Source organism: Carassius gibelio, chromosome A17, assembly GCF_023724105.1.
Source record: "Carassius gibelio isolate Cgi1373 ecotype wild population from Czech Republic chromosome A17, carGib1.2-hapl.c, whole genome shotgun sequence".
NCBI lineage: Eukaryota > Metazoa > Chordata > Actinopteri > Cypriniformes > Cyprinidae > Carassius > Carassius gibelio.
The window spans coordinates 12914586-12927892 of NC_068387.1; the positions used below are offsets into that span (position 1 = coordinate 12914586).

Genomic DNA, 13307 nt, shown 5'->3' on the forward strand with positions numbered 1-13307 from the left:
AGTCATTGGTGAGGTAATGTATTGTTAAGCTTGCGTATGGGGCAACATCTGCGCTTGATCACACGTGTGTATTGGCCAAGTCAGGTTCTTTCAACCTTGACATCTTTCATTTGGCTATATAGGCCGGCAACTGCAATTTTTGAGAATTTCTTGGAAATTCATACAGCTCGTCAAGCTTTTGCAACATTTCATACTGAATTCAAACTTGGGCCAGAAGCTTCTGCATTAGCCTTCTGCTGGGGAGCAACTGCAGCTGCCATTTTATGGACCTGGTGCCTTTAACTGCCACCGCTTCACTGCAAAGGCGGCCCATCCGTGTTATTGGGCTTTCCTTTTCCATTTGAGTTAAGACCAAAATGTGCCCACAGGGAAGTCTTTGTGTCTGGCCATGTGACAACGATCAAATGATGCTGGCAAAGCAATGTCAATTAAACTGAAACATGGGTTGTGATGTTTCATACAAAATAAGACAGCTCCAGCTAAAACTATTTTGCAGACCTATGGGTAGCAAATAAATCATTCTAATTCTAATTCATTTATAAGCCAAAATTCAATACTCTAAATACAATTAGTTAATATAAAAATATTTCTTGCAAATACTTTGTTATATAAATGAGTTAATATTCCAATTCCAGTTAGATCGATCTAAACAGAATAATTCTAATAATTAACATTCAAGTATTTGCAGGAATTTATTGTTCTTTATATAGGTAATAATCTTCCAAATTTAAATATATTAAGGTTCTGATTGCAATTAGTTAAACATTCGAATTTGTCTAGCAAATATAAACAATTAGTATAAACAATTAGTTAATATTCCAACACATTAGTTAGAATATTAACTATTTGGAATATTACTAAGCAACGAACTGTATTGGGAATATTTACATGCCAATGCATTTACTGGGAACTTGTGGCCTAATTGGGGCAGTTGTGGCCTAATGGTTAGAGATTCGGACCCATAGGTCACGGGTTCACCAGGGATTCTAGGTAAGAGGAGTGAATGACCAGCACTCTCTTCCACCCTCAATACCACGACTGAGGTGAGATCCTTGAGCAAGGCACCGAACCCCCAAATGTTCCCAGGGCAGCACAGCAAAAATGGGTGTTCACAATGCAGGTGTGTGTTTGTTTGTTCACTACTCACTGCTGTGAGTGTGCACCTGGATGGGTTAAATGCAGAGCACAAATTCCAAGTATGGGACCCCATACGTCATACCACTTCACGAAATGTTACAACATTTACACTGCATATTTCCAGGAAATGCTTTGTTGTATCAATAATTAGCTAATGTTCCAACTGTACTGCACAACCATTTTAAACAACTCAAACATGCAAACCTAAACAAGAAACGACTGTCTGCAAATTACCTCCTTTCCACATAGCTGTTTAAAGCACCACTGCACCCGTGAGGAATACATCACGTCAACTAAAATGCACCTAATTTGCATCCTATTTGTTGCAACATTTCCAAAACTGGCATAAAATTCCTTCATTTGGATAGAAGCATGTCACTGTAAAATACAAAGATTGCGCACAGTGGTCAGCTCGTTTAACCACTCACATAGGCATTATGAATGTGATAGTCCTATTCAAGGTTTGGAAATATTTTCTGGGAACTGATGCAACGATTTTTTTATGATCATACTTTCTCAGTGTTTGTTAAGTTTATGGTTTATTTCATAGTTTAAGTCTCAAAAAAATATCTAAACATCCATAACGTTTCACACAGAAGGGGTTTTTACTGCAATGGCCTGCATGGAGAAAATGACAATGGGAGTACTCTTCTGATGGATAAATGAAGCATCCAGGCCTAAATGAGCCATGAAAGTCAATTAGGAAACATCCATAAAGTCAATTTTCTCTGTACAGTTTTTAACGCCACAGGGTCTTGGTTTTCAGAATGGACGGGCCGCGAGAAATAAAGGACCCTGTGTGTGTACACCATGTTTGGAGGAGTGGATTGTTGAACTACTTGTTCTTGACCACAGAGAAAAAGGCAGTCCAGTATTATCATTTCCTCTAGGTTTCACAATGCAGTACACAGTGAGATAGAGGGGCATAAATGGGAGGGAATGAGCATTTGGCTTGGGGGGCAGGGTGTTTGATGAACCTTTTCATCTGCACAGCTCTTTGAGGCAAGATGTTTTCAAAAAGCTCTTAAACAGAGCCCTGTGATGCTCAGACGCAGCCATGGGCACATTGTGCCATCTCGTCCTGTTCAACAGGAACCAAGAAAAAGCCCAGATTCACCCAAGGTCAATACATTGGCTTGATTTTAAAGAGATAGTACAAATATAATTAATACTAATACTGACTACTAATATTGAACATCTACTTTATGTTTTTACTATTGTTTTTATGTAGCGGTATTGGTCAATATAGGACAATTATTATCATGCCTCCCCATAAATTACACCTAATTGATAAATGATTCCCCATGGTCTACAAACCTGCATGTCACAAACAGAATCTAGCCACCTACCAACAAAATCAATGGTCATGCACATTAACTGTGGACACAGTACTATATGAGATCTTCACGTGAGATCAGCAAAAAAAAAGTTTTTCGGATCATCACATATTGGCTTCATGCGTGTATGGCCAAACATACACAAAGCAGAACCAGTTCAACCAGCAAATTGGCCTAGTATTATGCTCACCACAGACACTTTGCCCACTTCCACTACACACCATGAAAACCACAAACTGCAGCTTAATAATTTCCTTAAGAAACCACACCAGTGCATGTCATCCATGCATGAGTTTCACTGTTCTACAGCCACAACCAACCTGAATGGCGGTATGTGGGTGTCACCAACTCACTAATGAATCCTCAAGCTATATTACGGGTCCGCTGAGCTTATTGACAGCCATGTTAGTCAGAATTTCCATTGAACACAGTTACAGAACAAGCTACTGAAGGGCATGTTGTAACCAAACAAACAGGCACAGTTAAAGGGCCTCTATCACTGCTTCATGCATATGAAGTGGACTTTGTTTGAGTCCAAATATGGTCAGCATGTCCTGAAACTATGTTAACCCACCCAGTGGCTACGATATGCGACGGGCCTCGGTGTTTACACAGCACTTGCAGAGTCCATGAAAATGCAATCCAAAATCTAACTGAACAAAGTGCTCACAGAGTAATGGATTTCATTCATTTACTTATTGATGGTATTTGAACTGCATGCTGACTTTCCTGTGCTTTAACATATGGACTGTGTCAAGACTCACAAAATAAGCAATGTGAAATGCACAAATGTACAATTTCCAGTAAAGTATCTCAGGACCAGGAAAGACCAATTGTTTCCAAACGCTGCTAAAACTGCAACCTACTAAATGAAAAAGGGCAAGAACAAAAACAACGAACATAAATTAGTTTATGCTAGTAAACTCACAGAAGAATGATTTAATGGTCAAACAGCCTCTAACTGGAGAGCTGAGATAAGTGGTACCACATCAGCTTTATGAAACCAGGAAACTTACCTGTGCTCTCAATGTAGTCAACACACTTCTCAATGAACAAAGGTATGGGCCTATCAGGCGTGACCAAGTTCTGAAGAGGCACCCCAAAATAGTTGCTTTCCCAATTTCTTCGAGTTGGTGGGTACAATGACTTTGTGGTCTTTGTTGACTTTGCCTGTTAAAAAAAAATGACATTACATATTATGATTACCACAATGCTGATGACAATCACATTTAATTCTGTCTGCTGCAATTATTAGCTTATGCTTCTAAGAAACAATAGAAAACCTTGTGGACATCCTTTTAAGGGATGCACAGATACTAAAATTCTGGCCAACAAAATTTTAAAATTGTATACTATCTTGTCTAAATAAATAAAAAATAAAATAAAAATAAAAACTGAATTTAGTATTAAAAATGAATATTCATTTTGAGATTTGCTAAACTAACTGTAGATTTTCCTAGGGAACTTAAAAGTAGTAACTTACCTTTTTGGGTTCCTTTGTCTTTGGTTGTTTCTTCTTCTTCATTTTCTTATCATCCTGCTCTGGGTCCGATAAGATGGCTGGATTGTCTATCCCTCCTTTCCAAGGATCCACTGGTGAGAGAAGCGGATCTTCTTCACTTCCTCGGTTGCCCCTTCCTTTCTTCTTCTTCTGTGTCGCGGGCCCCGACTCATCATCACTGACATCTGAGTGCACTCGTCTATGATAAGCTTTAGTCTTGCTGAAGAGGATCTTGGAACGATGTTTGTACTTAGAAGACCTTCTGCCACCCTGAGACTTAGACATGGAGTCAAAGCCATTCTCCTCATCCCCGTGCAAAGCGAGTCCGCCAAAAGAATTGCGGATCCTGCCAGATCTGCTGTGTGCATCTTCCGGTACAGCATAGATGTCATCACTGAAGCCTTTTGATTTGAGAAGAGTGTCGGCCGGCTCTGCATAGTTATCAGATGCTTCAAGGTCATCGCCATGTCCCAACATTGGACCTCGTGTCCACCTGGTGGTCCTCATTCCAGCTTCAATGGTCCTCAGAAGGTTGGGGTCCAGCTTCTTTACATTGGGTTTAGGTGGCACATTGGGCTTGGGTTTTACAGGGGGAGGCACTTTGTGGTTACGCTCATGATCACCAACAGGTGTGCTGTGAACTGGGTACTCATTCCCTTCTAGGTCGATTCTATACCTCCGTTCACTAGGATTGGGCAGCAGCTGCACATCATCACCTATCGGGCTGTAAGGTGGGGGCCCCTCCCCATCATCCTCAGAGTCAGGGTAATATGGGTAGGCAGGCGAATGGCTATGAGGTGATTGCGGGAAGACGTCTTCACTGGTGCCCATTCCGTCCCTGCTGTTGTCGAACATGAAGAAGCTTTCAATGTTGTTCTTTTTCTCGAGGACCTCATTGAAAAATGGTGTGAACACTTCTGTCTGTCTGTGATACTGGGACAAGGAATAGAGAGCAGTAAACTTAGCCGTAATTTCCGTGGCAATGTGCTCCCCTTCAGTCATCAGCTCTTTTATTGCCTCGTTCTCAAAGAAGTCTGCCTGGCTGTCCGTAATTGCCACCATTTGAACTGGAATGACATCCTGGACTTCGGCCAGGAATGCCCTCAGCATAGCCATGGAAGACTTTCGTTTTGCTGAGTAAATAAGAATGTACCCATGCACCAATTCATCCTTTCTGATTCCAATGGAGGAGTGGTAGGAGATCACAGTAACCTGTATCCGTCTGCGGCGGTCGCCGATGATTTTGTCAAGGATCAAGGTGTTGCACTGCCCGGGCTGTCCGGCGCTGCAGTAATGTGAGTCCAAGAATGGTGAGAGAATGAGATCCACGCTGAATGGATCTCCACACATGGCACACATGACTATCCGCAAATCTGTCTCAGACAGATCCTTAATGGAGGGCATGGGGCTCATCATGTCAAAATTGTGCTTCAATCCCTCCAACACTGCTCTGAGGGCTTGTTTTATCTGAGACTCATGAAACTTCCTGGGAAAAGTACCGGAGGCTATGTCTACAAAAGTACACTGTAGTTTATTTGCAAGCTGTTGGCCCTGATGCCTCAAAATAGGCATGTTTTTGCAAACGCTATCGCGCTGATTTGCTAGAATGAGTATGAATGGCATTGGCTGGCTATACCTATCCCTTCTGCTCTGGGCAATCTCAGCTCGGATCCGGCTTACGCGGTCACCGATGTAATTAAGCGACTCTATAGAGCTGAAGACACAAAAGAACCCATGGGGCTTGAAATTTGATATCCAGGAATGGTTTAAAAGCATGCCGGAATTGACATCCACAGGCAAAAGGTCTAATTCATAGATTTTCCCATCAAGGGTGTATTCATCATCAGTAGACTGAGCTCGGATTTCATTAGCGAGCTCCTGCGCCAATCCTTCTCTGCCCACGAGACACAAGTTAACCTTATCAATGTTGGCACTGTTGTAGTAGATATTTGAGCGGCCGTGATCCAGCTGAACTAACCTGTTGGCGAGGACTTGCTCAACTTTGAGATCGATGCAGGCCGTGCCGCTGAGGCACGTTTCCTTCGTGGGGTGATAGACAAACCCAATGTGTTTCAGTAAAAGTGACTCCCTGTCAGTGGCGAGTTTCTGGAGAGCTCTGTATCTAGGTTCCTCATTAAGTACGGCATGAATCTCACTCATCTTGTCACAGCTCGGGGTCGCGTTCAAATCGAGGTCATAGAACAGCTCTGCATGCTCAAAAAGCATTTCCTGAAACTCCTCTTTGGCCCTTTCAACTATTTCCTGCTGATGCCGACTGTAAACATCCCTGCGATCTGATTCGGTGATGTACTTGTACGCCTCGTCCTCCATGACAAAGCACATGACCTCTTCCCACGGTTGACCGGGGCTAATGAAATGCACTCGCTCCAGCGTCTTTTTGAATTTCTCCTTCATCTCCAAACGCCTCTTCTCAGATATCAAATGCTGTACATGGTTTTGATAAATCCTCTCTCCTTCCATTGTTTTGAGGATATCGAAGGGCACTCTTCTGTCTTCGGTTTTATCGAGGTGGTCTGTCTCATACCACGGCGTTTGTTCTAACTCAATGAAATAGTATTGAAACTCAGGCCTGCTCTTCATAAGGCTCTGAGCCTCAGTCCAACTCAGCGTCTCAATTTCCTCCAGGTTGTTCAGCAACTTATTAAGAATTTTTGGCAGACTATTAAGATACTCCTCACGCCGCCTCTTGATATGCTCTTGTCTCAGCTGTTCTATGTGCTTCGAAAGGGTGTTTCTAGCCTTTTTGGTTCCTTCTAAGTTGATGTACTCTTCATAGTCTGGGTGGCTTTTCAACTTATTGCTCACAATTTTCCAGTTTGTGTGATAATCACGAACAGTTTGAACGATGAGCTTTTCAAACTTGTCTGAAACTGAAGCTACTAATTGTCTCTGGGATTTGTACGCTTCCAAATAAGAGATGATTTTGGGTTTTCCTCTGGTTTTGTCCATCTGCTGTATCAGAGCATTGAAACAGAGTTCCACGTTCACAGACACTCGAGCTGATGTTTCCACCAACATGAGATTCTTTTTACCTGTAACGAACGTCTGCACCTCCCTCAGGTATTGCTCGACACATTCGTCACATTTTGTTGCTGCGATGATTATGGGTTTTTTCGCCTTGGAAATTTGAGAATAGAGGCTGTGGACAAATTTCATCTGGTCGTCGAATTTCCTATTGCATCCTTTGCTTACATCTAAACACAACACAAAGCCATCGATGTTGAGCTTGCCATCTGGCATCTGCTTCTGATCAAAATCCTGTTCCAACCCAAGCTGGTCTGTGCAAATGTACATCAGCTTCTCAGCAGACTGAATCTTCGTATTTGCAGCCCGTTTCGTGTAAGGCTGCAGGTTTGTGCTCCGATGAGGCAAGAAGGTTTGGTCATCAATGAACTCCGTCTGCTCAATGACTTGGATTCGACACTCGAGGCCATCATCCCCTCGATGGAACACTTCACCCCAGTATAAGAAATGGTCGTTATTCACCACGCGCCCTCCGAAGTCAATGGTGCTCAACACAGAAGTGTGCTCTGAGTAATAGCAGTCTGCACTGGGGTGCACATATCTGTTGCATAGGCAGGATTTACCTACGCCGCAGTTGCCCTTCTCTTTCTCAGTGCCTGAGAGTCCGACGACACTGATAGCGTATGTCGGACGGGGCTCCTTATTCTTGGCCATTATACTGCCCCTCTCATTGCTTTTTATGCTAAGCAAAGTATGCTGGCACGAACTTCCATTTGCTAGTGCAGGTGCATTTACATTTCTCACTTTGCATGAGCCGATGTAGCTTCAATCTTGATCATCTGTCCCAGATGACTGTTCTTTCCTCTCATCACTTTCCTGCAACATAAAAATATAAAATTAGTCGACAATAACAAACTATAAATTTTACAGTAGCCAAACTATTATTAATCATTCGGAATTGAATAAATCTGATTACAAAACAGGCGGAATCACAATTCAAAACAAACAAGAACATAAATATGACGATTCACAATAAGCAACATAACTGTATGCATCATTGTGGATATCTAAAACTTCAAGTTTGACAGTAATGTTTATAATAATAAAATTACTGCTGATGCATTTTATGTTTTTAAAATTTAAAACTGCTCAGGGTACAAATCTATCCCAATATTTCACAATGATCCACATCTGACACATCGTTGATCATAATATAAGTAGGAATACTGACACTGTGACAAGCTCATTTGCAGTTACATACATTTACAGCATGTACTACAGTGTTTTTAGAAAATATGCACGCTATGCTTGTCCTCAGCAGTGATAAGATCTGTAAGAACAAATAAATGCATCGGTCAGAAGAAATAAGTCAGCAAATCAGCTACTTTATGCTAAAGAGTATTCTGTTCAATGATAAACACAAAACAACTGCAAGAAATTATTTTATAACTGCAATTCAATTCAGCATTGGCACTGACAGCATTACTAGAACCACTTTTAAATAGGCCTCTACTGTACTCAACATTCGGCAGTGTAAAGCCTGAGAAAAATGTAAATCCTACTATTTAAAAGATTCACATTTGTCATTGTTTACTCATCCTGTTCCAAACCTGTATGCCTTACTTTCTTTGGTAGAACACAAAAGACGACAGCCTTAGTCACTTATTGCATCTGTTGAATTTCACATAATGAAACTAAGTGATAACTGAAGCTGCCATTCTTTGTTCCACAGAAGAAAAAGAAGAGTCATTTATTATTAACGTATAAGGATTTTTAAAACACATTTATATTCACACCGACTTGTTTTCAAGCCATTTTCTGAACCAGTTAGACCGATTCATTTAAAAGAACCGACTCCAAAGAACAACCAGCTCACGAATCGTCTCACTCCACACAATATCAATACCTAATCGATCAAATATCGCCAAACTCAACATAACCAGAAGAATGCATATTCCCTTTAAAAATGTTTATGACTTTTAAGATTACCTTGTTATTTTAGGGTCTATAAAACACTTTTTAACTTGCTCAGTCTCTGATATTTACAGTTCTTCCATGACTGTGGGAACTGATGACAGAAATTTCATTTTGGCCGAATTATCGCTTAACCCTGAGAATGTCATAAATAACGACCACATTTATGGGGCATCATTGAAAGTACCTCACGGAAACACAGCACATGAGTGTCGAGACGCGTTTCTTCACGACGGAGGGCTGTGAGGATGTGAAGCAGACAGAAGCATCTGCTGAAGGTGAGAGCGCGAGCAGAAGCGCTATTGTTACAGCAGTCGACGATTCCCACAACTAGTCGAGTGAATGAGCCGCAACGATTGCTATGACAACAAACTGAATTTGGGTTCCACGTTGCCAAGAATTCGTGTATCATTTACGTTACTTAGAAACACCTCAAACCCAAAGCGTCCACTGCATTTCAGTCCCAGGAATTGAATTTCACATATGAATAGTTTTATCTGCAAATACGCAGACGCGCTTGTCGCGCTTTAAATAACACGACGATATAGATCCGTTTAGTATGTGTTTTCAAGCTTATTTGTGTTAGCATCAACACGGGCCTTGGTTCTAACAAGGCATTAGATGCTTCCTTTGCTTGCTAGCTTCCCAGTTAGCCAGAGCTAGTTAAGAGTGACACCGACACAACGCACTGTACGCGATGCAGAAAAATATGTGCATTTACATGAAGCTACACAACTATCTGGTAAACATGGAAACAAATTACACATTAAACCAAATTCAACAAGGCAAACGACAAAAAGCGAGCTAGAAAGTCACATACTCCGTGTGCATTCCCCTACCTAACATGGTCGCTCCCAGCTCCCGACGCCACAGACAGGAGGAGGCATTCCAACTATTTCCTTAAATTTCCACGGATAAGACGCCGAAACAAATTGCACTTTTGTCGCGTTTCCCTTGAGTGGTTGGAATAATCGGCGAAATTCCCTCAAAGTGATTGTTTGCAGTGTTTTCTAGCAGTAAGAGTGGTATGCGTGTAATCGGAGAGGCATCCCCTCCCCTCTCATTCCAGTAATGGCGACGGAGAGAGAGAGAGAGAGAGAGATAGATCCGGCTCTCACTCACTCTCTCCTCACTAACTTTTCCATTCCGCTCCCCGCGGGGGCACGACGCGCGCTCACGATGGCCTCTCAGGACCATGTAGGTTAATAATGCTTTCTGATTTTTGATATCTTAATTTGATCTATGTAATAAACTGTTAAAGAGTCATCTATTTGTAACTATATAGCTATATGTCTGTCTGTTATTAGGCTGTTTACATATTGGTAGTAGTAGCTTTTTGATTGAGATTTACCAATGGAAATTGCATTGACCTTTATATTTCGAGGTTGCAGGTAGACTTTTAAGTTGTTTAATTTATTTGGACCTTTCTCAGTATTTAGACTAATTCACATATATATTTTATTCTGATATAGTAGGCTATCTTACAATTTACAGATTATGTAGGCTATGTTTTAAAATAAATCAGTCTTTTTTTAATAGCCTGAGTGATATTTTTTATTAATGTATGAATTGAATTGTGAAATGTGTTCTATTTTACTTTATTTAAAACCAGTTGTTTTAAATTGGAAGAAAAAGCTCCATTGTCCCGGTCTGTTTGTATGAAGGCTCAGTTGCTATTTCAATAAGGCAGAAAAAAAAAACATAGATTAGGAAGGCTAGTCTTATCCTGTTTGCACCATTTTTATCTATTCTTATGGATGTATTTGGCACAAGGTCTAAAGTAAAAATGTAAAATATTTCCTGAGTCCAGAGCTTCTATCTTAAAGTAGTTAGTCATACTTTCACATTATCAATAAAACATGTAATTTAGCAAACATCTGCAGTACATTCAGTTTGATTTTTTTTGGACACAGCGCAATTTTTATAGAACATTGTTACCCATTTGAGTTAACAGCTCTGAAGTTAACTGACCCATACCTTTTGAATTTGCATAACCTCACTTGTGCTTACAAGCTTTATTTAAATTTAGACAAACCAAAGATTTTATTCTTAACAGACGAACACCTTGCTTTACAATTATACATTTATTATTATTCAATGTTTTACAGTTTCTTTTTTATGATTCCCTTTGAACACATACTCCTTCAGTATTTGTATTAAAAGGATTTTGAAATGATCCACGTGTGCCAGAAGGATCCGCTGCTACTAACCAGCAGAACTAGACATGGGTTGGTCTGACTAAGGAATGAAGTTGGGTCACGCCCACGCTGTCACTGATTCTCTTGTGTTTCATGTACTTTTGTTGCATGAAATAATTCTCTGTTCACCAAATCTATTGTTTAGAGAGCATCTGTTCCCAGGGCAACGCCTATCTGTGGTCAGTGGCCAGTCACTCCCTGTCCCAGGACAGGTTTCAACAAAAGGATTACAAAAGTTTCTTCTTTTGTAAATGCAAATGGTCAGTCTGAGCACTTAGGGTTTACATGTATTTAAATATCACTGCAGTTAAATTTGGCACTGCTGATTAATAATAATAATAAAATAATTTTTTTAGAAGGTTGATTTTTCTTACAGTGAATATTTACTTCAAATTATTGTCATGCTAATGCTCAAAGTACATATTGTATGATTAGTCAAGACAGAAAAGAATGGACCATGTTTTTTTTCCCTAAATTTTTCATATATATATATATATAGAGAGAGAGAGAGAGAGAGATAGATAGATAGATATTCCTGTGATGCAGAGCTGAATTTTCAGCATCATTACTCCAGTTTTCAGTGTCATATGGACCTTCAGAAATCACCTTGTGCTGATTTGCTGCTCAAGAACTTATCAATTTTGAAAACCATGGTACTATTTTTCAAGATTCCCTGAGGCTGTGCTTAAATTCGGACCAAACTTATTAAAGGTAGTTGACGAAGCAACATTTCTCATTTTTGTTGTTTTTTTAATGCAGTTTTTTTTAAAGCTGTCTTGCTATCAATAACAAAATGACGTTCTATAATGACTGAACTTCCCCAATACAGACTGTATGCAAAGTACTAATTAATATTCTAATGTTCATCACAGCTACTGCCCACAAAACACAAACGTGTGGACATCAAACGCTCAGCATCAGGCCTCGCTAATGTGTCTGTCCATGCCTCCTTTAAATCTCGCCTCTCTCTTTTTTACATCATGAATTATTTACCTTCCCCCCACCCCCAAATCTCCTTCCAACACCCCTCAGATCTGCAGATTCACTGTCAGCTGTGCTTGGAGTCTTGCTGAGAAGCCCTGGTGTCCGCACCCTTTGTGTGGAGCCTGATTGTGCAAGATAAGACTAGTCATCGCGATGAATTTAACGTTATCTAAAATTGCCAAATGTTTGATGCGCAAATGGTATTCCACGCATTATTTTTTTACATTTCTTTTAATAAATGCCTGCTCAACTTCTCGAACTACTACCTGAAATATAGTTTATACAGCTAATATTGTCAATAGAGTTGTTTCCGAAGTTTAAAGAATACCAATGCTAGTGAGTTAAAGCACCTCGGACAAAAAAAGCCCCCCTCCTGTTCCCCTGCGCTGCAGTGCAATTGGAACCAGCTGCTGCTGCTGTGTACCCCGAGCAGCAGCACGGATATATTGCCATGGTTATGGATCCACGCTTGGGATTGTGGGAAGGGGTGGTTTTCCGGGTCACTGCAGACGAGGCTTCAGGAGAGAGATATCATGCAAATGAATACAGCTACATTCTTAATATTGTCAGATTATCTCTCTGATCTTAAAGTCTGGAGCCTAAAAAAGCTGTTTTAAGCTAGGTTTTAAAATTAAATAAGTGCTGAATGGGAAAGACTAACAGATCTCCAGAATTCAAGTACATGCGTCCTATGAGAGTATAGACAGGAACTTCAGAGGGTAGTTATTTTGTTAGGTTAGTTAGGATGACATGAAGTATTTATTATTTCATAAATAAAATAGGAAAACTAAACATGTTTTACATGGTATAGGATTTACTTTGAAACAGCTTTCACTCAGAAATAGTTACATTTCACAAATATATATATATATATATATATATATATATATATATATATATATATATATATATATATATATATACTTTTCATTTAATTTCAGTTAAGTTCAACTAAGAATGAGATCTGTTGCCTTGGCAACTAGTTGTCTAATAAAAACTATATTTGTTTTATTTAAATGTAAATTTTTTCAGTCAAGTTTGTTTTAATTTTAGTTTCAATTTTAATTAACTATAATAATTCTGGAAATATGTACTGTCACATTAACAAACTGTTGTGCCCCTAAAGGTACAAATTATTGTTTTCTGAAAGTGTTCTGATGTTTCTCAGAATCAGGTCTCAATATGTAGCAT

The 13307-nt window shown here is 39.9% G+C and overlaps 1 protein-coding gene across 2 annotated transcripts in view; it reads right to left on the reverse strand.

Annotated features, from left to right (window-relative positions):
* The window catches only part of LOC128031505 (rho GTPase-activating protein 5), a 31842-nt gene extending 21726 nt beyond the window's left edge, over nucleotides 1-10116 (reverse strand). Inside the window, exons 1-3 of one of the 2 annotated variants that reach the window (XM_052619803.1) lie at nucleotides 9774-10116; nucleotides 3958-7836; nucleotides 3491-3644 (exon numbers count right to left, since the gene is read on the reverse strand). In XM_052619803.1, the coding sequence (XP_052475763.1) occupies nucleotides 3491-3644; nucleotides 3958-7674 (3871 nt within the window). In that variant the 5' untranslated portion in view covers nucleotides 7675-7836; nucleotides 9774-10116. Of the gene's footprint in view, nucleotides 1-3490; nucleotides 3645-3957; nucleotides 7837-9754 lie in introns of both variants that reach the window. The other variant, XM_052619804.1, reaches the window with a different exon arrangement.
* Between the last annotated feature and the right edge of the window lie 3191 nt (nucleotides 10117-13307).